A 25,850-nucleotide genomic window follows, 5' to 3' on the forward strand; every position below is an offset into this window, starting at 1 on the left:
ATGATGACCTAATATCACTGCCAATTCATAGTCTGAATATCACTGCCGGTTGATCCTATCACTGCTAGTTTTAGAAAAAAAAAAAAAACAACGGTGATGGACAGGCAGGCACCATCATCGCCGGTTATATGAAATCGACAATGATGGACCAGCACTGAAAGGGTGGGTACCATGTTACTCCAATCTAAATTGTAGTAATTTACTATAACTTATATATAGCTTTTGCTCTTCGCTATGTCTAGATACGTAAAATTAAAGTAAAATTAATGTATTTAGAAAAGTTAAAAAGTCCTACAACGACGGGTACTAAACATTAGAGAAGACGTCATAAGAGACTCATGCCCATCCCTATTTAAATTACAATGTTACATGGTCGACCGGGACCAAGATTCCTACAATCATGACAATACTCGCAAGTGGATATGCAAGTATAAATGATTCCAGAACTAAGTATTTATTTACATGGGACGAAAATCAGATAAATACTAAGATCATATGTGAGTAGCTCTTTACACTGGCACCTTCCTTGCTCTAATCCGTCGAACCTGTGCAAAAGCAAAATTAGATATAATTCTATGATACAAATGAAATCATGCATTGTTTGCACGACTTACGTTATCCTTTGTGACAACATCAGTTAAATCAGAGCTGTTCTGCAAATTCGCCACCTCTAATGCTCTCTTACCCTTTTTCTTAAGGTTAGCTACAGAAATGTACAAAACTGGATTAATGCAATAAATACAAACATGATATGTAAAATTAGGAGCACAACTTTTAACCAGCAACATTCAATCATCAGAATAGAAGTGCCATGTAGAATTGGACACAAAATTTAATTAGTATTCAAGACTGCTGGTCAGAACCACTATTATTTTTAGCTTTGACTTATTGTTGGAATATAAGTGAATTACCCACCTCTCCCCATGAGCTTAAGCTTTTGGGTCAAATTGGTCGGTGCATGCAACTGAATACTTATGAGTGACTTTTACATGATTTTGTTGGTAAGGCGTCTTTGAAAGGATTTCAAGATCAGAATCATTGGTGTTTATGCATTGACAATACGACAGCTTCAATTATTGGGTGATTACCTGTTATGTTCTTTGATAACGGTGCTTTCACAAAGTTGTCATCGCAATCACCAACATCTTCAACATCTTCAATATCACTGCTTTAAGTCGATATATAAATAGTCATGGATGGAAAGTCAGCAAAGCTTCACCATGAAAAAAGGGGCAACATTCTCACCATATAATCAAAGATCCAGGAAGCGACTTTTCATGCTTCTGGGCTTCAGATAAACCCTTGCTATGATCTTTCTTGAAGGAACTATTAATATTTCAAGGTTCAAGTATCATCAAAACGAAGAAAACTTGTCAGATAAACTTGCAGCAAAGCACATAACAACTTTTTATCAAATAAGCTGGACAAGTTCATTTTCAACCCCTTTGTTATTCTTGCAATGCCATCATGATTGTATAATAGATTTCTAGTTCTTTCATTTGATTGAAACAGAACAGTGGTTGGATTGGCAGGCATACACATACTAGAACTGTCCAAGAACTAACCAGAAATCCAGGCCAAGGGATAGGGGTGGAGCTAGAGCAAATCAGAGGGGGGGGGGGGGGGGGGTGCGCTTGCTTTGTGGATGCAAGGATTTGTGACATATGATGTTGGGTTCGCTGTTACTGCCCCTGGGGAAGTAGTCGTGGGTGGTAGGCGGGCGTGGCTTGATCTCACGGCGGCGGTGAGGCTGCGACGCCGTCCTGGCGGCCGGCGTCGAAGCAGAGGAAGCGAGAGCACACGAGAACAGAGGAGCGGGAGAGATTAATCAATCTCCAGCTAAACTTCTCATTAACCAAGTGTTTAGGCTTTATAGCCACATGCTAACAAACTGACCAACTGACTAACAAACTTCAAATCACTAACTGAACTGAATCTGAGATCCTAGACTCTAGGAACGGCGCCCTACAATGGGCGCGGTCACCATGGAAAGGCCGCGCGCCCCGCGCGTGCTGTTGCCGCTGCTCAGCCACGGCTGCGCTTACAACGCTGGTAGACCTGGCCCACCATAACATCACTCCCGCCGTCGACAAACAACTCGTCCTCGAGCTGGAAGTCCGGGTACGCCGTGCGGAACGTGTCAACAGGCTCCCAGGTGGCTTTAGCTTCAGGCAGTCCCGCCCACTGGATGAGGACATGCCAGACGCCACGTCGCAGCTGGGAGCGCAGCACGCGTTCTGGAGCCTCGAGGAGACGACCAAGCTGCAGCGGTGGAAGAGGCGGTGATGCTGATGGAGTGTCGTGGAAGGGCTTGAGGACGCCGACGTGGAAGACATAATGGATGCGGGCTCCGTCCGGCATGCGAAGACGATAAGCGACGTCGCCGACATGGTTCAGCACCTGGAACGGCCCGGCGTAGCGCGGGCTCAGCTTACCCCGCCCCCCGGGGACCATGGACTGGGCGGGCCGGTGGAGGAGGCGAAGCCACACCCAGTCACCGACGCTGAACTCCAAGGCGCGATGGTGTGCATCGTAGTGGCGCTTGGCGTAGGCTTGGACCTAGAGGAGTCGGTCACGGACGTCGGCGAGGAAGGAGTCGCGGTCCTACAGAAGAGTATCTACCGTCGCCGTGCGCGCCGAGGATGGCACGTAAGGCAGCAGTGCCGGCGGCGGACGACCATAAACCACCTGGAACGGTGTGGTGCGCAAGGCGGAGTGGAAAGCGGTGTTGTAGCAGTATTCGGCCCATGGGAGCCAGTCCAGCCAAGCCCGGCATCGCAAATACATAGCAATCGTTTTGTTGACCGCCTCCGATTGCCCGTCGGTCTAGGGATGGAAGGCGGTACTCATGCGGAGCTGGACGCCCGCCATCTTGAACAAGTCGCGCCAAACGTGGCGGGTGAAGACGGGGTCCCGATCGCTGACGATGGACGCCGAGAACCCGTGGAGCCCAACGATGTCGGTGAAGAAGGCGCGAGCGACGAAGGACGCTGTGTAGGGGTGGCCAAGCGCTATGAAGTGAGCGTACTTCGAAAAGCGGTCGACCACCGTGAGGATGACGCTCCTGCCATGCTCCTTGGGGAGCCCTTCAACGAAGTCCAATGAAATGTCAGACCAAACCTGCGAGGGAACGTCGAGAGGTTGAAGAAGACCTGCCGGATGGAGTGCCTCCGTCTTGTTCCGCTGGCAGGTGGTACAAGCACGCACGAAGTCGCGCACAACCACGCGGTCATGGTCCACCACGAAGTCGAGGTGCAGGCGCTGCAGCGTCTTCTGGACGCCTTCATGCCCGGCCATGTGCGCGAGATGGAGCACGATCGGCAGAACGCTAGAGGTGGCCGAGACGTAGATGCGCGCGCCTCGGAGGATGAGACCCCCCTCGACATGCCAGGGCGCGTCGCGGGCCTCGGTGATGGTGTCGCAGAGGTGGCGCAGGTTGTCGTTCGTCTGCAGCTCAGCCCGGAGGTCGTCATAGAGGCTGAACGTCGGTCCGGAGAGTGCGGCGTGACAGTGCGTCCGCCACGGTGTTCAGGCACCCGGGCCGGTACTCCACCGAGAAGTCGAACCCAAACAACTTGCTAATCCATTGATGTTGGGGAACGGTGGAGAGGCACTGATCGAGCATGTACTTGAGCGCGTAGTGGTCAGTCCTGACGACGAAGCGGTGGCCCCAAAGGTATGGCCGCCAATGGTGCACGGCCTGAACGAGCCCGACGAGCTCACGCTCATAAGCCGCGACCTTCATGTGCCGAGCAGCGAAGGGCTTACTGTAGAACGCCAGGGGTCCGGCGCCTTGGTGGAGAACAGCGCTGAAGCCGGTGCCGAAGGTGTCGCAGTCCACCATGAAGGGCTTGGTGAAGTCCGGAAGGTGGAGCACGGGCGTGGTGGACAGCGCCTCCTTGAGCGCCAAGAACGCCTCGGTGGCCGCCTCGGTCCAAAGGAAACCCTCTTTGTGGAGCAGCTGCGTGAGGGGGGCGGCCAATGTGCCGAAGTCCTTGATGAAGCGCCGGTAATACCCGACGAGGCCGAGGAAGCCGCGCAGCACTTGAGCCGAGGTGGGTTGCGGCCAAGATGCCACGGCCGCCACTTTATCGCCGTCCATGGCCACCCCGGACGCCGAGATGACATGTCCCAGGTAGGCCACGAAAAAAGTGCCGAAGGCGCACTTGGATCTCTTGACCCGTAGCTGGTTGTCGCGTAAGACGGAGAGGACGGCGCGCAGGTGTTGGAGGTGCTCGGACCAGGACGCGCTGTAAATTAGAATGTCGTCAAAGAACACTAAGACGCACTTACGGAGGAACGGCCGGAGCACCGCGTTCATCAAGTTTTGGAATGTGGCCGGTGCGTTGGTGAGGCCGAACGGCATCACGAGGAACTCCAAGTGCCCGTGATGTGTTCGAAAAGCCGTCTTCGCGACGTCGTCGGGGTGGACGCGCACTTGGTGGTAGCCGGCGCGCAAGTCGAGCTTGGTGAAGAAGCGCGCGCCGTGCAGTTCATAAATGGGCTCTTCGACCACTGGAATTGGAAACTTATCTTTCACCGTTTGATCATGGAGCGCCCTGTAGTCCACACAGAAGCGCCATGTGGCGTCCTACTTCTTGACGAGGAGCACCGGTGCGGAAAAGGGTGAGGTGCTCAGCCGGATGATCCCCTGCTCCAACATCGCCGCACATTGAGCCTCTAGCTCGTCCTTCTGGAGTTGGGGGTAGCGGTACGACCGGACCGCCACCGGCGCGGTGTTCGGCAGCAGGTGGATCCGATGATCGCAATCGCGAGGCGGCGGGAGCCCGGCTGGAGGCTCGAAAACGTCGATGAACGACTCCAGGAGCCGATCGAGGAGGGCGGGCTCCGTGCTGCGGACAGCGTGCAGGCAGCCAGTGGGGGGATGTCTGTGCACGTGGAGCAGATTCCCTTCCACAGGACGCGCTTGCCGTGGTGCCAGAAGGCCATGCAGAGGTCGTCGAAGTCCCATAAGATCGGGCCTAGGGTGCGTAGGTACTTGACGCCGAGGACCACGTCATAGCAGTCGAGCGGGATGGCGTAGCAGTCGACGATGAAGTGTTCTTTGCCGATGCGGATGGCGATGTCGCAGGCCAGGCCACGACACGCGACGCGATCACTGTTGGCGACCACCACGTGGGCGCCCTGGCTGTCGTGGAAGTGTAGACCAACGCGACGGGCAGCCGCCGAGCTGATGAAATTGTGGGCCGAGCCTGAGTCGAGGAGGGCCGTGAGCTCATAGTTGCCGATGGAGACGCGGACCTGCATGGTGTCTTCGGTCCGGATGCCAGCGATCTCGTGTAGCGAGATGAGCGGCGACAGTTCATCTGGGACCTGATCGTGGGGCTGCTCCTTCTCGGGTAGCGGAGGCTCGATGTCATCGAAGTCAGTGACCTCCAGGTAGAACAAGCGTTGGCACTTGTGCCCACGCACATACTGCTCATCGCAGTTGTAGCACAGGCCCTGGCGCCGGCGATCGGCCATCTCGGTTGGAGACAGACGGCGGAACGGGCGCGGCGGCGCCGGGGCATTCGCCGCGAGTGTCAGCTGCTGCGTCGGTGGCGATGTCGCGGCGGGGAGGACCAACGGCTATGGACGCAGTGGGGGACCGCGGGGGCCGTCCTGGAGTCGCATCGGGTAGTGCCGCGGCACGGCGTTCGTAGGCACGGGCCAGCCCCATGGCCCGCTAGTGATCCATCAGGCCTTGGAGCTCAACGTCAGTGCGGATGGGGTCCGGCAGCCCGCCCGTGAAGAGTTGCACCTGCTGCGCCAGCGACAGCGGCCCGTCATGCGCCATTCGGGCCTAGAAGGCCTCCTGGTACTCGGCCACGGTCCCGCGGAAAGGAAGACGCGCCAGGTCGGAGAGGTGGTTGGTGCCGAGCGCCGACCCGAAGCGCTGGTGGCACAGAGCTTTGAAGAGTGGCCACGAGATGGTGCTGACGTTGCTGGCGTCGCGCTCGAGCATGTAATACCAGTGTTGTGCCACGCCGTTCATATGGAACGACGCAAGCTAGACTTTGTCCGCCTCGGGTGTGCGCTGCGCCCGGAAGAAATGCTCGCACTTGTTGAGCCAGGCCAGTGGATTGTCCTTGCCATCGAACGTCGGAAAGGACAACTTCTGGAAGCGGGGAACGCCAAGGGCGTCCGCATGGCCCTCGTATGGCGCCGGCGGAACCGGTGGCGCATTGAAGTTGGGAAGTGGAGATGGGGAGTGTGGGAAGGCGATTTGGGTGATGGGCACCGGGGCGGAAGGGACCGGCTATTGGCTCGACGCCTCGGTATGCACGACGCCGGAGCCGGTCGAAGGCGCCACCGGAATGCCGCCATAGCCCGGCAACCCATACGGAAGGGACGCCGCCAGAGGGCCGCTGGCGGAGGGGGCCTAACATCGATACCAGATTGTTGGGTTCGCTGCAACTGCCCCTGAGGAAGTAGTCGTGGGTGGTAGGCGGGCGTGGCTTGATCTCACGGCGGCGGCGAGGCTGCGACGCCCGCAGCAGAGGAAGCGAGAGCACACGAGAACAGAGGAGCAGGAGAGATTAATCAATCTCCGGCTAAACTTCTCATTAACCAAGTGTTTAGGCTTTATAGCCACATGCTAACAAACTGACCAACTGACTAACAAACTTCAAATCACTAACTGAACTGAATCTGAGATCCTAGACTCTAGGAACGGCGCCCCACACTGGGCGCGGTCACCATGGAAAGGCCGCGCGCCGTGCACGTGCTGTTGCCGCTGCTCAGCCATGGCTGCGCTTACGACGCTGGTAGACCTGGCCCACCATAACATATGAGGGGTGCAAATATGGTGAAAATTTGATTCTTGCCAAAGTTTTTTTTATTTTTTATTTTTGTGTGGGTGCAGCCGCACCCACAGCAGTACATATACCTCCGCCGCTGCCAAGGCAGGATATAAAGATAAAGTTTGTGCAATTTAGTCTGAGTTTATCTGAACTATAACTAAATGGCAATCAAATTTGATCTGTATGAATCAGGTCTAACTAAATATGATCTGTCAGAATATTTGAGAAAAAAAAAGAATCAGGTTCCATTAATTTGATCTGCCAGAATCAGGTCTATATAAGTCAAATTTCATGCTGATTGTCCACAACCTTTTCGCTATAGAGATTTCCCTTTATTTTTAATAAGGAACTACTATAGCTGTTGCACATCAAAGTTTTTTGGCCATTGAAATAGCATTTCATGATGAATCTAGTAACACAAATTTAATGTGGCCACCCTTTATTTATCAACACTCTTTTTTTAAAAAGAATGTTCTACGGGTACACATTCTACTAAAATGTATGATCCCATCAAGGGCGTTGGCAGGTGGGGGAAATAATCTTATTATGTGTAACAGTTAACATGGAATGAATAAGACCAACCAATTATACCTACAGACATAGATCAGCACATAATTCTAGTTATAAAATGGCATTGCATGGTTTTCCCAATGATATCATGGGGGAAGATACCACATGAAGGCACAGCAGACAATGGGGGAAGGTGGTCCCATACAGTTAGGTCCAGAATCATTCGTGGTATATTTACACTATGGAGCCATACTAATTCAACTGGAGTAAAACATGATATGACGACGCGAACAAACAAAGAAGAGGCAGGGACAGAAATCCTTAAAAAAAAGGGGGGGGGGATCTGACAAACTGTTGTTCTGCTTACCATTCTCTGAGATTAAAATGGGAGGCGTCCTGCAAAAATAATAAAAGATATACAGATGTTCATGTAGGAAACTATACGTAGTTCACTATCTAACAAGCAAATTTATAATTGGCCACAAGTTAGCAAATATGTGCATACCGCAGTTTGCCTACAGTTGTTGTGATTTGCCTTTGAGGTCCTAGTCTCCCCAGTAGAGCACCTACTCATAGGATGGTTCCGGTTATCCAAGAGGGAGACACAATTTCCAGAATCAGCTTCCTTAGCTAAACCCAAGGAGCCTGGAGATGACACCTTTGTGCCAGCGGAACCACAAGATGACACATTTTCTTTATCCAAGCTATTATTAGTATTCTGATCCTTTTTCTTGGACACAGCTTTCCCAGATGCCAAACGTTTGTTCCTTTTGCCTTTATCACCACCACCTACCTTCTGTCCCACTGATTTGTTTAATGAGGAGCAAGCTTTCCTTTCAGGAGCAGATTCATTTGATACCCTCTCAGAAACAACAGAGCATTTAGTATTGTCCTGAAATACATCAATTGATTTTAGACCATCACCAAGTTAGATGCTAGATGGTGTACAGTTACACATTTGAAAGGAGAAAAGGAGGCATCGCAGAAAGGATATACATTATGGTTATAAGGTTCATGAGCTTTAAGAATTCTCTTTACAAGCTTATCACTAATAAAATTTTCTTGGCAACATTCCTGCATTTAGAATATCGGAGCAACACAAAAGGTTAGCTATAATGCAAAGATAGACTATTTTATGGTTTCAAATAAGATTGACTTACATCTGATTTTCTCTCACTCCCAGACAATCTATAGTAAGATGAGGGCAAGAGAATATGGCGTGGAGAATCATACATCTTGCAATGCTTATCAAGTTCTTTTACAATAAGCAAGCCGATTTTTGAGAGAACATGCAGTGTCTGTGACAGGGCTTAGAACGTCAGAGTTTGATGACAAAATGGTAAACAAATATAACATATCTAACAGTGGCCAAAAGACATACAGGAGTTATATCAGAATCAGTCGGATCCTCAGCCTTCTGAATACCACGGAGAATCCCTGACAGAACTGATACAAAACTGGCTGTGGGACCATGCTCAGTTCTGCTAGAACTATCTATTTCAACTAGTTCTCTCAACATCACACAAAGTGGGCTGTCAACAAAAAAAGAAACACATGGGAAAATTACTGTGAGGATCAAAATTTTCTAGCAGGTACCTTTTAAGTGCCAAAAGGAGTTCGCAGGATCCAGCACTCTAAAATAAGAAAATACCTGCAAAGTTCAGGAAAGCTACTCTCGTCTACATAGTAATTGGAAGGGAGTGTCCCATCATATGCTAGAGTATGAATCAAAAAAACCACAGCATATGCTGGGTTGTCCACGATGGACTCTTTGTTTGCTCTGTTCTGATGAACAAAAAACCTTCTTTGCTCCTTCAGCACCTCACTTAAGTAACTTGCCGACTAGGAACAGTACAGGGAAATGCCTTGAGCACATGCAGGTTGAAGGGCATATATATGAAAACTAACCAAAATCAAAAGGAAAAGAGGACATTTACTTCAGTGCGGATATCTCTGAAGCAATCTGTTGATGTTAGTGCAAAAGCACATGCATATCTAAACGGGATTGCACGTTTCTTCAAGAGGCCATAAAGTTTGCAAATAAATGACTTGCGAACATTATATGAAGGATCCTGGAAGCCGAACAAAATATACATTACAAAAGCAGAGGTAATAAATACTAAAATGCAGAGAACCTCCAACAATAGGTTTGAATATGGAACTATGATTCAGTCTATATAATAATATAATGGTCTCTTAACAATAATAATTGTAGTAGTCAAACAAAGCGTGCAAAGCAAGCTGAAGCAAGCACACAATCATATGCATCTACAGAAAATATTGCACTTCAAAATCAATGACCTAAAAATCAAAGTAAATAATTTTGGAAGGTTAACGGACAGAAATGCGGCCTCTGTATGAAATCTGAAGCAAGATGACAATTAGCAGTGTAAAATATTGACAGTACCCTTGCTATGAGAAGTGTGTTACGAAATAATTCTGGTGAAATATGTGAATCCCATCTTGTAGCTAATTGCAGAACAGATTTTCCAGCGGCCAGTTTCAGATATGGATGATCATTTTCACTGAATACAGAATGAGAATAGAATCAGTATCTCATTATTTGTATAGTGAACTTCAATGGACAGGATCATAAATGGAATTTGTACTACAATAGGATTTAACTTTGTATAAATGTATTTTTTTTATAGAATGCGCAGGAGAGCTGCGTATCATTGCATTAAGGGGATAAAATAAATAAATTACAACACACATAAACACACTCTTACATACTGTTACAAAAAAGGGTGCGGCAGGCCCTTTGGGCTGCTGGCTGGGGCCTCCTATCTGGGCCCTGCACCCCCCCTATGGCTAGGATAGATATACAACAACAACAACAACAAAGCATTTAAGTCCCAAACAAGTTGGGGTAGGCTAGAGTTGAAACCCATCAGAAACAATCAAGGTTCAGGCACGTGAATAGCTGTCTTCCAAGCACTCCTATCTAAGGCTAAGTCTTTGGGTATATTCTATCCTTTCAAGTCTCCTTTTATTGTCTCTACCCAAGTCAACTTCGGTCTTCCTCTGCCTCTCTTCACGTTACTATCCTGGCTTAGGATTCCACTACGCACCGGTGCCTCTGGAGGTCTCCGTTGCACATGTCCAAACCATCTCAACCGGTGTTGGACAAGCTTTTCTTCAATTGGCGCTATCCGTAATCTATCACGTATATCATCGTTCCGAACTCGATCCCTTCTTGTATGACCGCAAATCCAACGCAACATACGCATTTCCGCGACACTTAGCTGTTGAACATGTCGTCTTTTTGTAGGCCAACATTCTGCACCATACAACATAGCAGGTCTAATCGCCGTCCTATAAAACTTGCCTTTTAGCTTCTGTGGTACCCTTTTGTCACATAGGATAGATATGATTGATCTATTATAGGCAAGGATCACTATTGATTTGTTCTATTTCTATAAACCCTAGGTCATCCTTGCCTATATATGTTCTCACATCCTCCATAACCAATCTACTATCCTTTGTGCCTACTCCAGTTTACATGAAAAGGGTGTGGCAGGCCCTTTGGGCCTGGTGCCTCCTATTTGGGCCCTGGGCCCCATACAGCTAGGGTAGATATGATTGATATATTACAGGCAAGGATCACAGTTGGTTGGTTCTATTTCTATAAACCCTAGTTCATCCTTGCCTATATATGTGTACCTTCACATCCTCCATAATCAATCTACAATTCTTTGTGCATATTCCAGCTCGTGCCAGAAACAAACACACCCTTTACATCAAACCAGGACCCAACCCAACAAAAACCATTTTATTAACTATTAGCGATCTCGGCAAGACTTCTAGCACCTGCAAGAACCCATAGGTGTGCCTCTTCAAGAGTTTGCCTCAGAATGAGCTGGATGCTAGGGCTGTCCCCATTGAAAACACAATCATTACGGTGATTCCACAGCTTCCAAGCAGTGAGGACTATCAACGAATTGAGGCCACGCTTAATTTCACCAAAAACCAAATTATTAACTCTCATCCACCAATCACAGAACACTTATCTTCTGAGAAAGGGGAGAGATCCGGTAATCCATAGCGACGGAAGAGGTATAGTTTTCTCTTTCCTGAAGTTTGTGAGCTTTAATTCTAGGCTCAGGCTAGGTATTGGACAAGGCAGCTTCATCACAAAGTAGTAAAGTTCGATTATAAGCTAAAACTTGTGTGGATATTGGATATGCCAACAAGCAATAAGCATATTGGTAGCAGTAACTTTGAGATTCCTAGTGAATGTGAGATGGCTGCGGAAAGCGGGATGTAAGCATATAGCAAGGTCGTGTTATTAACGAACAATGCATTATTACATGTGGAGAATTGATGAAGAGAATGGAAAGACTAGCAGTCTCAGAGTCAGAGGTCTTATAATTTTGGGAAAGTTTCATTTATTTTCCAAAAAAAGTGCAAAAAAGGGCGTACCCAGTGCAGAGAGCTCCCGCTCTGTGCGGGGTCTGGGGAAGGGTGTTAGTGGCAAGCCTTACCCTCACCTGTGCAATGCGAGGAGACCGCGACTCGAACCCGAGACCTTCCGGTCACAGGCGGTAAGACTCTACCGCTTGCACCAGGCCCGCCCTTCAATTTTCCAAAAAAAGTGCAGATGAAAAAAAATATGTTATGTTCCTTATCTCTGTACAAGAAAGCTCAATGAATTACTACTTCCAGTCATTGAACTAACCAAGAAGCATCTAATTGAAATAGACTGACATTCCTAAGATACTGGACGAGTTCCAATCACAGTTACTCTAAAACATTAGTACCTGTATAAAATGGATCAAACCTAGTGAAAGCACATAGTGGCTGACTTGTAAGCGGCATGATGCATTAGGGTTTGATTTTTCAAACTAGAAAAAATAACTTCAACAAATATCACAGAAAAGCTAATCAATCAAGCAACCAATGCACCTAAGAGTCTTTATTCTAATAAACAGATTAGCATCAGTGCTTCACCAGTTGCCCAAAAAGCAGAGACTGTCAGTAAACAGAAACAAAAAATTTGGAATAAACCTTTTCTGAAGAAAAAAAGAGCCCAACTCCTAAGTCAAACTTCTCAAACTTTGATCAAGTTTTTAAAAATATGTTGACATCTGCAAGTTCAAATAAATGCACTATCAAGACATATTTCTTGGAGAATTTAATCAAACTAATTTGATGTTGTAGATGTTTATATAAACCTGGTCAAAGTTAGAGAAGATTGATTTATGACAAGGCTAAAGTGATCTATAATTTGGAATGGACGTAGTAGTAAGCAAAATGAGAGGTAGCAGAACAAGACAGACCATAGAGCAATGTCATCGAAGAGACCCTTCTCATATTTCAACAGCTTCCCCAGAATATTGTTAATTCGAGCACGTGCAGTACTTCTGGGTAAACAACTTCTGACAAGTGCTTTGAGACAATAAATCTACAATAGATCACAAAAAAAGTCATAGACCAAAAACATAGATGCATCACTAATAGCAGCGTTGTAATGTGTTTATCCCACCCCATGCCCACATGCCAATAAAAGTAGAAGTTGTTTCCACAGTGGATGCAACATGTAGAAATCCTGAATTGAATTTCATCCACACTAAATCTACCATGAACTGAATGCTTTGTTTTCTCAAGCAGTGAGCCTACCTTCCGCTTGCAAGAGGCACAGCATGGGCCATCAAGGGATGACTGTCCAGATGTTGAAATGAACTGCAGAGACCAAAGCATTCAAATAAACACCATATATAAGTTTGTTTAACACTAGGCTACATATTTCTATACCAAAATACCTACTTCAGCTGGCGACAAAATATCTTGAAACAAAGTGATGATCTCCCTCTCGTACAACTCATAGACAGAAGGGGAATTCTCCAATATTGAGCCCAAGGACTGTAATAGTGTTGGAACATTGTGATCATCATTGAGCCCAGTAATAACTTTCTGCAGGGAAGAATAGATGACATAAATTATATGCAAAGAAAGGGTTATATGATGTCAAGTAAAAAAAAAAGTTAAAAACAAGGACCTATTTTAAAACTACTCGCATTTTTTTGTGAGTAGCAGTAGCATAGCATTATAGACGTCAGACAGAAACAGTATTAAACTATTAAACATTTTAATATGGGACAATAAACCATAATGAATATAATATGTGCTTAGTATGTAGATACTTAATCACATCACAAAAAATTAAACATAGCAGCATGGCCTGTGGACCCTAACCTACTAGATCACCTTTTAATCTTTATCATGCTCTCAGCCATGCCAAGAGAAATCATAAAAACATTTGCATGCAAATGCCAATATCGTATGATTGCAAAGAGGGATCAGGTAAAGCATGCCAATTGTAATCAAACAACATATATAAGCAAACAGCAATGTAAACCTTGCAGTGGGTGGGAATGCAGCTAAAAGTGGGTATGAATAAGATAAGCAAAGTTGGGTGAGCTAGAACAGAAAAATATAATCAATGTCATCTGGAAAATTGTGCAATGATAGAAATTTCTTTTTCCTTTCAAGAAGCTATTCAGCTTGGATGAAAACACAGCAGCTGGAACAAAGTAACCATCATTCATGAAACACAGCATCCTTACAAAATGTCATTGTTTTCATTTTTACAAGGCATTTGCAAACTTGATACAATTGTTGATTGAACAGTGCAGTGTGCAGACATCAGAAAATTAGAAATATAATAACACACCATTAAAGCAACTGAAATACCACCTACCTCAAATAATCTAGCAAATTTCTTATCATCTGAGGAGTGCAGTGAAGCAATTGCAGTGATAGCATATTTTGATTCAGCACGAGTACCTTCAATGCACTTTTGCTCCAATAATGGGTAGACAACATTGCTGGCAACAGAATAAACAGCTTCTTTACATACAAAATGTAAAGAACATCCCTCTTACAAACAGATGTACTATGGTAAAAAATGATAACAACAAAGTATTGTGAGCCCTAAAAGATTTTTCACATTTTGTTGTCTATCTGACAACCCAAAAGAATCCCGTTGGGGCGTAACCCTCTTAGCGACGCGCCATGTCGGAACCCGGGTATGGTGTTAAATGAGCAAGGGCCGGGTCGTCACCCCCGTGACGCGCCGTGTCGCGATCTGGGCACGGTGTCAAGTGAGCAAGGATCGGGTCGTCGCATCCATAGTGGCGCGACACATCGGGCCCAGGGTGTGGTGCAAAATGAGCAAGGGTCTTCACACCTACCTCGGCGGGTGCGAAGGGTAAGGAAGCTAGTCGAGCCAACTAGGATCCGTTTAGGTAGCTGGAATGTAGGGTCCCTTACGGGTAAGTTAAGAGAGTTAGTGGACACAGCGGTTAGGAGGCGTGTAAATATCTTATGCGTCCAAGAGACTAAATGGAAGGGGCAGAAGGCGAAGGAGGTGGACAATACCGGCTTCAAGCTCTGGTACACAGGGACAACTTCAAATAAAAATGGAGTAGGAGTTTTGATTGATAAGAGCCTCAAGGATGGTGTGGTGGAGGTGAGAAGGCAAGGGGATAGGATCATCTTAGTTAAACTTGTCATTAGTGATATGGTCTTAAACGTAATTAGTGCGTATGCCCTCCAAGTAGGCCATGATGAGAGTGCTAAGCGGCTTTTTCTGGGAAGACTTAGATCGCTTGGTTAGAGCTGTCCCTAGTAGCGAGAAGCTCTTTATAGGAGGTGATCTTAATGGCCATGTAGGTACATCAAGTGCAGGTTTCGAGGCGGTTCATGGGGGTTTCGGATATGGATAGTAGGAACCAGGAGGGAGAGGAAGTCTTAGACTTCGCCATAAGCTTTTGATCTGATGATAGCTAACACTTTCTTTCGTAAGAGACAGTCCCATTTAGTGACCTTTAGTAGCGGCCAGTACTCTAGTCAAATCGACTTTGTCCTTACAAGGAGGGATAAACGAACATGCGTGGACTGTAAGGTGATACCTGGAGAATGTGTGGTCGCTCAACACAAGCTGGTGGTGGCTGACTTCCGCTTTCTGGTGCAAGCTCGTGGGAACAAACAAGCTAGGGTTGCTAGAACGAAGTGGTGGAAATTAGAAGGGGAGGCATCAAAGGTCTTTAAGGAAAAGGTCATTGAAGAGGGCCCTTGGAAGGATGAAGGCGATGCAAACAGCATGTGGGAGAAGATGGCAACATGCGTTCGGAAGGTTGCTTCAGAGGTGCTTGGAGTGACCAAAGGGAGCGGATGCGACTCGAAAGACACTTGGTGGTGGAATGAAGATGTGCAAAAGGCTATTAAGGAAAAAGGAGTGCTATAAGCGCTTGTATCATGACAGGTGTGCAGACAACATAGAGAAGTATAAGGTGGCAAAGAAGATTGCAAAACGAGCGGTGAGTGAGGCAAAGGGAGCGGGCCTATGAGGACCTTTACCAACGTTTGAGTACGAAGGAAGGAGAGAAGGACATTTATAGGATAGCTAGGGCTCGCGATAGGAAGACAAGGGACTTCAACCAAGTCAAGTGCATAAAGGACGAGAGGGAGCAGCTCTTGGTGAAGGAGGATGAGATCAGACATAGATGGCAAGAGTATTTTGATAAATTGTTTCAATGGTGAGAACGAGAACACCACCGTTCAGCTGGACGACTCGTTTGATGAAACTAACAGGCGCTTTGTGCGGAGAATTCAAGAATCGGAGGTCAGAGAAGCCTTGAAAAGGATGAAAGGGGGCAAAGCGATGGGCCCTGATGGTATCCCAATCAAGGTGTGGAGATGTCTCGGGGATATAGCTATAGTATGGCTAACCAAGATGTTCAACAATATCTTTCGATCGAACAAGATGCCTGAGGAGCGGAGAAGAAGCATATTGGTACCAATCTACAAGAACAAGGGAGATATCCAAAGTTATACTAATTATCGGGGAATTAAGTTGATGAGCCACACTATGAAGTTATGGGAGAGAGTTATTCGAGCAGCGCCTGCGAGGAACGACGCAGATATCAACAAACCAATTTGGTTTCATGCCCGGAAGGTCAACCACAGAAGCAATCTTCTTAATAAGACAAGTTATGGAGCGGTTTAGAGAGCAGAAGAAGGACCTCCACATGGTTTTCATTGACTTGGAGAAGGCTTATGACAAGATACCAAGAAATATTATGTGGTGGGCTTTGGACAAACATAAAGTTCCTATCAAAGTACTGTGACCCTCATCAAGGACATGTACAACAATGTTGTGACTAGTGTTCGAACAAACGATGGTAACACAGATTACTTTTCCGATTAAAATTGGACTTCATCAAGGGTCAGCCTTAAGCCCGTATCTCTTTGCCTTGGTAATGGATGAGGTTACCAGGAACATACAAGAGGATATCCCTTGGTGTATGTTGCTTCGCTTGATGATGTAGTGTTAGTGGACGAAAGCCAGGCAGGAGTAATAGGAAACTAGAGTTATGGCGGCAGACCCTTGAGTCTAAAGGTTTTAGATTGAAGCAGAACTAAAACCGAATACATGAGATGCGACTTTGGCGGAGCTGCACAGGAGGAGGAGATGTGAGTTTGGAAGGTCAAGTAGTGCCTAAGAAGGATACCTTTCGGTATCTGGGATCGATGCTACAGAGGGATGGAGATATTGATGCGGACGTTAGCCATAGAATCAAAGCAGAGGTGGATCAAGTGGCGACAAGCTTCTGGCATTCTCTGTGACAAGAGGGTACCACAAAAGCTAAAAGGCAAGTTTTATAGAACGGCGATTAGACCGGCTATGTTGTATGGAGCAGAATGTTGGCCTACAAAGATTCGACATGTTCAACAACTGAGTGTTGCAGAAATGCTGTATGTTGCGATGGATTTGTGGTCACACAAGAATGGACCGAGTTCGGAACGATGATATACGTGATCGCCTAGGGTAGCACCAATTGAAGAAAAGCTTGTCCAACATCGGTTGAGGTGGTTTGGCCATGTCCAAAGAGACCTCCAGAGGCACCAGTGCATTGTGGAGTCCTAAGCCAAGCTAATAATATGAGGAGAGGTAGAGGAAGACCGAAATTGACATGGGGAGAGGCAATAAAAAGATATTTGAAAGCTTGGGATATACCTAGAGATCTATGTTTGAATAGGAGTGCTTGGAAAGCAGCTATTGAAGTGCCTGAACCGTGACTTGGGGCTCTTGGTGGGTTTCAACTCTAGCCTACCCCAACTTGCTTGGGACTGAAAGGCTATATTGTTGTTGTTGTTGTATCTGACACCTCATTTCTTAATATCAGTGTGATTGAATAGTTTTATCAGGGTGGACAATACTAGGTGGTTTAGCCTTATTGTTGGCTAGCTGGCTGAATGACGTGGACCAAACCACTTAAACCATGTCCAACCCTGCAGAATAGAGATAGTGTAACCATCACCAGTCACCAGGGGTTAAATGCACTGATATTATGAAACAAGGGATTGAAAATTTCAGATACAGCAGAAAAATACATAATGTGTTAAGTGGGCTCTCACAATACTCTAGTGGAGTAAAGTGGATCTCCTTCTGTAAGCAAGAATATGGCACAAAGGATTAGTAGATTGATTATGAGGGAGCAATGTTCATGTATATATAGGCAAAGATGTCTATGGTTAGGTTTATAGAAACAAGACCAGCACCAGATATCCTTGCCTAACACCAAACACTAGGCTCAACAGCCGGAGCAGCACAGTACTCGTGGGCCAAAGGGCCAATATACAACATGGTCTAACTGCCTAACACTTTTACTTGAAAATAACAGATACAGTACATATACTCTTGAGTTTTGATCTATGTACAAAGCTTAAGATGATTTCCAAAGTTTAAGTTAACATATTGCAGCCCACGAGAATATCGGAACTGAGCCTTGATAACCCATATGTGAGATGCAGCATTGATACACACATCAAACCTTTAACAGTGTCGTAGTCTGATAGTCTCTCACATAGGTTACTATATCTCCCTTTCACTCCACTTTATATATATTGTCATATTGCCCAATGTTATGGCAGGTGGAGCCAGCCCAGGGGGCCCACGTGGCATGAACAGTGCCAGAACTGATTAGATTAGATTGATTTGGTTTGTTAGGAAAGGAATAAGATAGGTTGATTCAGTTAGGATATTACATAGGGGTCAAGTAAGTTGTCTCTATAAAAGGGACCATCATGTATCAGTTAGAGGCAAACAAGAAGAAATCCTAAGATAGTCCCCGAGGAAGGACGGCTATCCGGGGTCTCTCTGCTAATCCATCTGTCTGTAGCCTTTTCATAACACCCAAGGGGCCTACTAAGAGATAAGGTCTGCACTTCTTACAATAGTTCATGTTCAGAGTAATAATCAAGAACCAAAAGGGTCAAGACAATCTAGCTTTACATAAAAATATGTTTACCTAAAATTAGTAGAAAAATAGTGTGTAGATTTTGCCAAATGTGCCAACATCTGGAGAGTCTTCACATTTATCAGGACTGATTCTTCTGAGAACAACTTAAGCAAGTACTCCTCTGAGCCTCGGAATAATGATGGAAACACCATTGCAATTACCTACATGAATACACCATTGAGTGAGAAGCATGCAAGATGCTTCTTGCATAAGAAATAAAGGCATGGGTACAAACTCAAGACAATGAATTAGGGTTTGTTCCTTGCTTGCCTAAATCATCTGCCGAATGCTCATTATATGGATGTGTGCCAAACATCCAAGTTTAACAAACCAACTAACAAATCTCCTAATTTATCCTCAAAGCAAGCTATCTCAAGTAACAAAAGATAACAAAGAAATCTATCTCTGATCTTGTGCAGACATTGTACCAGCTGTTGCAAGCAGTTACGAATAAGAATCATGTCTGCCTGTCAAAATCATTTATTTTCTTTAGTAGTTCATCCACACTATTGACTACATTTCATGTAGCATTTAGTTGTGAAACATTTTACCATTATTAGGGGATTTCGGTGACTCACAACTATTGATGCAAATATAAGGGATACATTATTAAAATGCGAGCATGTCTGGTACAAGGAGGGCCAAATGTTGAAACAGGATCTGCCCCAACTTATATTTTCTATATTATTATTGTAGCTATGCTTACCAGTAATAGATCACAAGCAGACTGCACGTAATCGGTTAATTCATCTCTGCAGGACAAAAGAGACTCGAAGATGGCACAGATCATCTCCTGATTAAATATTGAATGCAAACATTTTATAGACAGCACTCTGGAAAAATTGTAAATTGGGTGTTTCTGTCCAATTCTCTTGAGAAATGTCTCCTGCATATATTGCAAATACACAGTCAGAGACAAAGACCACAGATCTGAAGCTTTAGCGTTTGTTAGGACTTTTTTTAAGAAGAGCACTTATGCAGGCAAAAGAAAATGAATAGAAGGAACTAGGGCATGGATGGGACTTAAGATGTGCCCTTTTAAATCCAATGAACAGATCAAATTTGTTGATTGTTTTGCGTCTCAATAGAATTTACAATTAGCCACTTGTAGTAAACTGAACATGGAAAGATCACATTACGTTTTCCTCACTCGTCGGAAAAGGAATGATAGCTACTTTTTCCTCTATAACAGGATTTTAGTCTCTCATTGGGTTTCTTCGGGACATTTCCACTAAGTACGTAGTTTATATGAGTCATTGATCTTCCTTCCATGGGCTCTGTATATTCTTCATACTGATACAGAAAAAATGATATAAGCACAATAACTACGCCAAGTACGATTTTTACTGCAAGCTTTGCCATGTCGGGTCTTTTAACTGAAATGCATCAATCCACTATACTAGTACCTTCGTCTACAATCTCAGTGGTTAACGATGCATGTCAGTATGATGTTACTAAGCTATACAACTCTTTTGTGCGGATCCTATTATACGCCACTCTTCTAATCATTAGATTTTGAAAGAATTTTGATTTCTTTTCACTAAACATTTTTTCTTTAGTTAGATTGAATATTTATATGCAAAAGGAAAAGTATAACAGGACATGGACCGCTACCAAAACTGCAGTAGACTTGCCAATATTTGCTAAGTGTTTCAATCATGATGAATCGATGCATACCTCAAAAATAGAAAATAGAAAAGACAGATTGACAGGAAATTCTAATGGTAATAATAGGCACATATGAAAGATGACATAAAAGCACATTTCATTTCCTTAATGCATGTCCCATGTTGACACATCTCGTGATACATAGGTGTTGAAAGGAGTTATCAGGAGGATTGATTGATGAATTAGTAGGGTTCTGCAACCATGATTAGGGAGAACAAATGCCAAAAAAAAATAAATCAAACATGTGTACAGTGAAACCTAATGGCTATGAACTATAACATCTCCCAGTTCATAATGTTTGGATCTCTGAGGATAAAGGTAACAAAACCAAGGAGAAATCAAAAAGTGTGCAGTCTTATAGACTGAAAGGGCTAAAAGAGTATTACTCTGGTCAAGCGGCCTTTTGCAAAAGTGGTTCCCTCATTGATTAGTTCATCCAAATCCTTAAATATGTTATTATCTTTCATCTGGTGCAAATTTCCAAAGCACTCTTCAGCTTTAGAAGTATCTGGAAAGGATGTTGCCATCTTTCTGAATGTCGCACAGATTTTCTTCTGTATTTCATCTGATGGTTCCTCCTACAGCACAGGCAGGCTTCAATTTGAGAAATAAGGTCAACTGTTGTTGCCAATAGATTAATGAATTTACAAACCTTCCTTGCTCGAAGTGATAAATATGCTTGCATCTCCACTTGTAACCTAAAAGTAAACTTTCTTCAGCATCAAGCGGTGGTGCGTACAGTTATAGCACTTAAATACTATGTGTGGTAGATATCTACCTTCTCTTCTGAGAAAAGATGGTGTTCAAAGCCTTAATATGTTCTGGTTTGAAATAAGAAAAGAACACAATCCAATGGGTCGCCCTCTCTTTTGGAGAAAGATGTGATGGAAAGAGTTCTTCAGCAAATATAAGCTCCATATTCTGTGGCCTGCCATAATAAAGAAGCTAGAACTCAGAACTGTGGGCAAGATCCTATGTACAAAGGGAGAAAAAAGGACAAACCTGAAGGATTCAATATCATTATTGAAACAAAGAACTATAAGTTTAGCTGGGATTTGTTCATAATGAGTGTTGACTGTGGCAATTCCTTTTGAGCATTTCTCACAGTAATCCCGATACAGCTCCAGCAACTTGTGCATTACATTTTTTCTAACGGATGCCTGAAAAGCATGTTTGGGTGAAGCATTGTAGAGAAATAACTGCACTGAGAAACATCAACAGTTTATACTCACCTTTTTGTCACGTAGCCTCTCAGCTGCATGTAATATCAGTTTAGCAGAAGAGCTAAGATTTGATTTGGCTAAATCACAGACTGTGTGAACAGCTCGGATCCTCACTTTCTCATCAAAATCTAGTAACCTCCCTTCAAGTGATGCTGCCAAAGAAATGAATGTTAACATTAAAAGGGTGCTAACACAGTAATCTAGATAAAATAACAACTAAAAGCAGCCTTACAAAGTATATGGTGTGCTTCATCCCCAGATACATCCATGTAGCACGCTTTGGCTGCATCAATTGCAGCAATTCTAACTTCTGCAGATTTGTCAGAGAATCTCCTTAGGAATTCTATAAAAACCACCTTGTTTTCTTTACCAAAATGAAGATTAGAGAAGGCAAGAAGCCTCCCAATCAGGTGAACTGCCTCCAGCCTTATATCAACTTGGTCACTCTACAGAGGTAGATAGTACAAAATTCAGGAATGGTATTATGCAGGTACAATGGTGTAACAAAGAAAGGAGGATAACATACAAGAAGTTCATGTGTCAAGTTTGGAATGACAGTGAAAAGGATCTGGGGTGCACACTGGAATATTTCAAGAATAATTTTATGATATGATCTCCTAAGTTCAGTAACCGGCATATCCTTGTTAAAAATGCACGAGGACAAAAAACTGCGAATGATAGGCTCCAATTTGTCAGCACAATTTTCAATGATGTCAAAAGCTAGCTTGTGGGATGCTCCCTGCACAGGCAAAAAAGAACAAGAAATTAAACATTAGCTGATAATCTACTTGGACTGAAGAATGAGTAATGCAGGTGACCACGTGTGTGTATTTGTCCAGACCACAAGAACTACATGCTTTAGAGAAACATCCTTTCAACCAATAATAACTAAAATAAATAAATAAATAATGCACCTTGTCATCTTTTACTAAATTGCGTAAAATCACATCCACAAGAGGCTGAGTAACTTTCTCATTCAATATTTGTGTCATTATTGATAGCATAGCTTGGCACACACTCCGCTGAAGATCATGCCTGTAAAAAGGTTCATAGAAACGAATTTAACCTAAGGCTTCATATTAAACTTCCAGAGTCAAGCAATTATCTGGCAGACAAATATGAAACTGTGAAATATAACTTACAAAAAGAATCGGTAAGAGCATAATACACCAAAATAATTCTAACAACAATGCAAGACTTTCTTTAAAAATACAATTAACTGAGAGGCAAAGGAAGAATACATGACAAAATCTGACATAATGGATGTACGCACATAATTATACAGTTGCAATATATATATTGTGTTGGTTAACATTGAATCTAATGCAATTTGCGAGTTGCCAAAAAATTGGTCAAAGTGTCAAACTCTGGTCATGGTCAACAAATGAAATCAGCATGAGGCATCGTACTATACTATGTGATATTTCAGGTATGTATTTGTTCGGCAAAACATCTCCCAAAAATCACAAGAACGTTTTTTACTATGTTTTGAGCAACAGTGAAATGTCCACATGCCAAGTAATAACCATCTAGACAAATAACATAGTCATCAAAACCAACGCCAAAAATACAGATATGGTAACAGAATTACAGAAACGGCGCTTTAAGTCATAATCTACCTTTTGCGCACAGAGTTCTAAAGCAAAAGTCCTAATCAGTGGAATTTTGATTTTGCAGGACTAGCAATACCATTTCTACCACCCCACCCCCACGCAAACAAAAAAAGAAAGAACAGTGTCATGGCAAGACTATAAATGAAGGAAAATGACTGTTCAGTAATACAGATAAATGGTTAGCATACACAACTCTTATGGTGGCCATGGCATGTTCACTGAACCCACTGCACCAAATAGGTACATCCCTATTGGTTCCAACATCATGAGATGGTCAAACTATACGCTTTTTTCTTAAAAAATGTATGAAATTGCTGTAATATGTGCAAATTGCAAAGTGAATTTTTTATAGGTGGATGAAGTCTAATTATTTGACACTCTTAGCTTCAGTGGTAAATAGAATTCAACCCGAGTGCCCGACATTTACATTTTTTAGACCCAGTATTGGAAATCTCAATGACATGAGAGTTCCTAACTTCTGCATTAAAGCTAAGTAGTACTACAAACAAAAAATAAGCTGATATATAGTATTAATAACAACAAAAAATAATTGCAAATAACATGGTGGACAAATGCATCAGATCTAAACAATGGTTTTAACAAAGTATAAGAGAATAACAATCAAAGAAGTAGATTTGTTCTTACTTCACTGTGGAGAAGAAAATTTTGACCATATCAAGAATCAAGTCCTCACAGCCAATGTTGAGCATGATCATAGAACATCTAAGTGCAGCAACATTTTCCAATATTTTCATCCTTCTAGTAACATATGGACTGCTAGTTTCAGCAAGGTCTGCAAATATGCTGATAAATAGCCTAAATATTTCCTGTGAAAAAATGTTAACCAAGTGTTATAGTGCAATCCTTAATGAAATTGTTCTTTCTCACTACTTATTCTAAAAGTAAATGAAATTTCAGAAGCTCTGTTGTAAAAAAGGAACTATTAGGTACTACTTCTGTTCATTGTTAGTAGACGTATTATGATTTGAAAAAAGATCTTTGGAGATATATACGCTGACCACTAGTTTCTCTTTTGGGGTGTGGTGTTGGTGTGTGTTGTAAGGGCTTCTGCCCACTCTTCTTAATATAATGAAGCACGGCTCTCCTGCGTTTTTCGAGAGAAAAAAAAACTAGTTTCTCTTTAAATATATCATTAATCACTACAAAAACAATGTCACATGAAAAGATATTTGAAATATGAATCTATTACGTAACTTTTATACTGTAAGCATGCATATAATTTGACAAACTGTTGTTCCAAGTTTATGAAGTCAGAATATTCAAAATTCTAATGCTCCTACTAGAAATGAACGGAGGGAGTAGCATTTTACATCACCAGATACATAGTAAAAAAGTAGCATGATTGGTAAATACCTTAAGTATTTCATCGCTAAAAGGTGGATCTGGTGCGAGGACACGCATAACTTCGATAAAACAAACAGCAACAAGAAGTTTAACATCCTTATCCTTATGGTTGAGTAAAGTGGTCTGGACTAGAGATTTGCTCAGAGGATGAAGAGCATTCTGCAGAGAGGATGATTGACTAAACTCTGATAATGCACTTTCAGCTTGCTGCAGATAAGAACATAAATGTGTTAGGGAAGTAAAGAATATGAATCCACCATTATTTGAGCCTTTTTGTCATTATGACTATCCAACTTGAGTATGTATTAACAATGGACAAGTTCATGTCTAGCTTCAGAAGAACTCTGCTAGGCTGAACTGTTTCAACAACTGGACCATCGACCAACACTAGCACAAAGCTAAAAGACAATAAACCCTGAGAAAATCCAATCAATCTCCAAGAGAAGGTTTATCGTGAAAAAAATGCAACAGGATGCAAGGAAATCATTTAAATGTTAACGGCTCACTGTCAATTTACAGAAATATGTTTGACCATGCCTCATATATCCTTTCATTCCTTACCTATAAAAAATTTTCAGGACTAGCAGCTTCCCTCAGTTATAGCAGTTCAGAAAGAAAGTAAACATGGAACAGCAAGCAGTGACAAGCAGTTCAACTGAATGTCCAAAACTCCACACACTTTTCAGCTGCCTCCAAGTGCCAGATAGATGAAGGTCCCTTGTAAGACCCAAGAAAACACCATTCCCCAAGTCCGAAACCAACTCTCAGAATCACATAAACATAAGCGTCACATTGACCAAACACGACATCCTCCACTAGTGTATACACGACTCCTTCAGTGCTACTACACCACTCCAGCTTCAGATGAAAATCAGTACGTATTGCAACATGGAACTCAAATTCACCAAAATTGTCAGTAGGCCGCATCTATTCCCTGAACTGTGACTACAAATTTGAGTAGAAAATTCCACCGAACTTAGCAACGCACTACAGCAAGGCCTCCTACCAATTCGAAACTTCAGAGGCAGCGCGGTTTCACGGGAAATGGAAGCGCGCTGGGTTAGATCGAGGAGCAAATAGGCCACGAGGAGAAGCGGGTGGAAATGAACAGTAGTCACCTTGAGGAGCTTGACAAGGGCGTCCTTGCCTAAGCGCGGCTGCGCGAGGCGCTTCCCAACCGCCCTCACGATTAGCTCCGGCGAGTCAGGCATCGCGGGCGGCGGTCGCGGCGGACTGGAACTCGGAAATCCGAAAACCCTAGAATGCTAAGCGGCGGGAGAACGGGCGGGGAAGGAGGGTGAGGCGGGAGGCCATGAATTGGAGAAGAGCAGCGTGTAACGCCACGGAGTCGGCCAGCGGGGC

General features: G+C 44.0%; 1 protein-coding gene across 3 annotated transcripts; it reads right to left on the bottom strand.

Annotated features, from left to right (window-relative positions):
* Positions 1-351: 351 nt before the first annotated feature.
* Positions 352-25,850, bottom strand: LOC136450839 (sister chromatid cohesion protein PDS5 homolog B-like). 3 transcript variants are annotated; one of them, XM_066451475.1, is made up of 29 exons: positions 25,607-25,850; positions 24,498-24,695; positions 23,769-23,950; positions 22,425-22,545; positions 22,037-22,249; positions 21,743-21,956; positions 21,520-21,662; positions 21,290-21,447; positions 21,066-21,215; positions 20,940-20,985; positions 20,674-20,865; positions 19,326-19,505; positions 18,629-18,780; positions 14,014-14,140; positions 13,080-13,226; positions 12,933-12,995; positions 12,593-12,717; positions 9,721-9,838; positions 9,251-9,385; positions 8,965-9,155; positions 8,695-8,845; positions 8,474-8,611; positions 8,310-8,387; positions 7,819-8,205; positions 7,681-7,709; positions 1,246-1,326; positions 1,089-1,168; positions 615-703; positions 352-545 (listed from the first exon to the last, which is right to left on the bottom strand). In XM_066451475.1, exons 1-29 carry the CDS (start codon positions 25,697-25,699, stop codon positions 510-512), a joined length of 4,017 nt encoding a protein of 1,338 aa, XP_066307572.1. In that variant the 5' UTR covers positions 25,700-25,850; the 3' UTR covers positions 352-509. The 3 variants fall into 3 exon arrangements, with proteins under 3 accessions (XP_066307572.1, XP_066307571.1, XP_066307570.1); XM_066451474.1 differs by having other exon boundaries at positions 1,089-1,165; positions 13,068-13,226; XM_066451473.1 differs by having other exon boundaries at positions 13,068-13,226.

The sequence above is a fragment of the Miscanthus floridulus genome, chromosome 5, assembly GCF_019320115.1.
Source record: "Miscanthus floridulus cultivar M001 chromosome 5, ASM1932011v1, whole genome shotgun sequence".
Classification (NCBI taxonomy): domain Eukaryota; kingdom Viridiplantae; phylum Streptophyta; class Magnoliopsida; order Poales; family Poaceae; genus Miscanthus; species Miscanthus floridulus.

Excerpts from the sequence above, each read along its gene's own strand:
- LOC136450839 (XM_066451473.1), bottom strand. The coding sequence starts at position 25,699 with ATGCCTGACTCGCCGGAGCTAATCGTGAGGGCGGTTGGGAAGCGCCTC. Across the intron at positions 8,846-8,964 it reads AGCTTTCCTGAACTTTGCAG|CCCACTTTGTGTGATGTTGA; the intron begins GTATTTTCTTAT and ends TTTTGTTGACAG. Across the intron at positions 7,710-7,818 it reads ACAACTGTAGGCAAACTGCG|GACGCCTCCCATTTTAATCT; the intron begins GTATGCACATAT and ends TTATTTTTGCAG.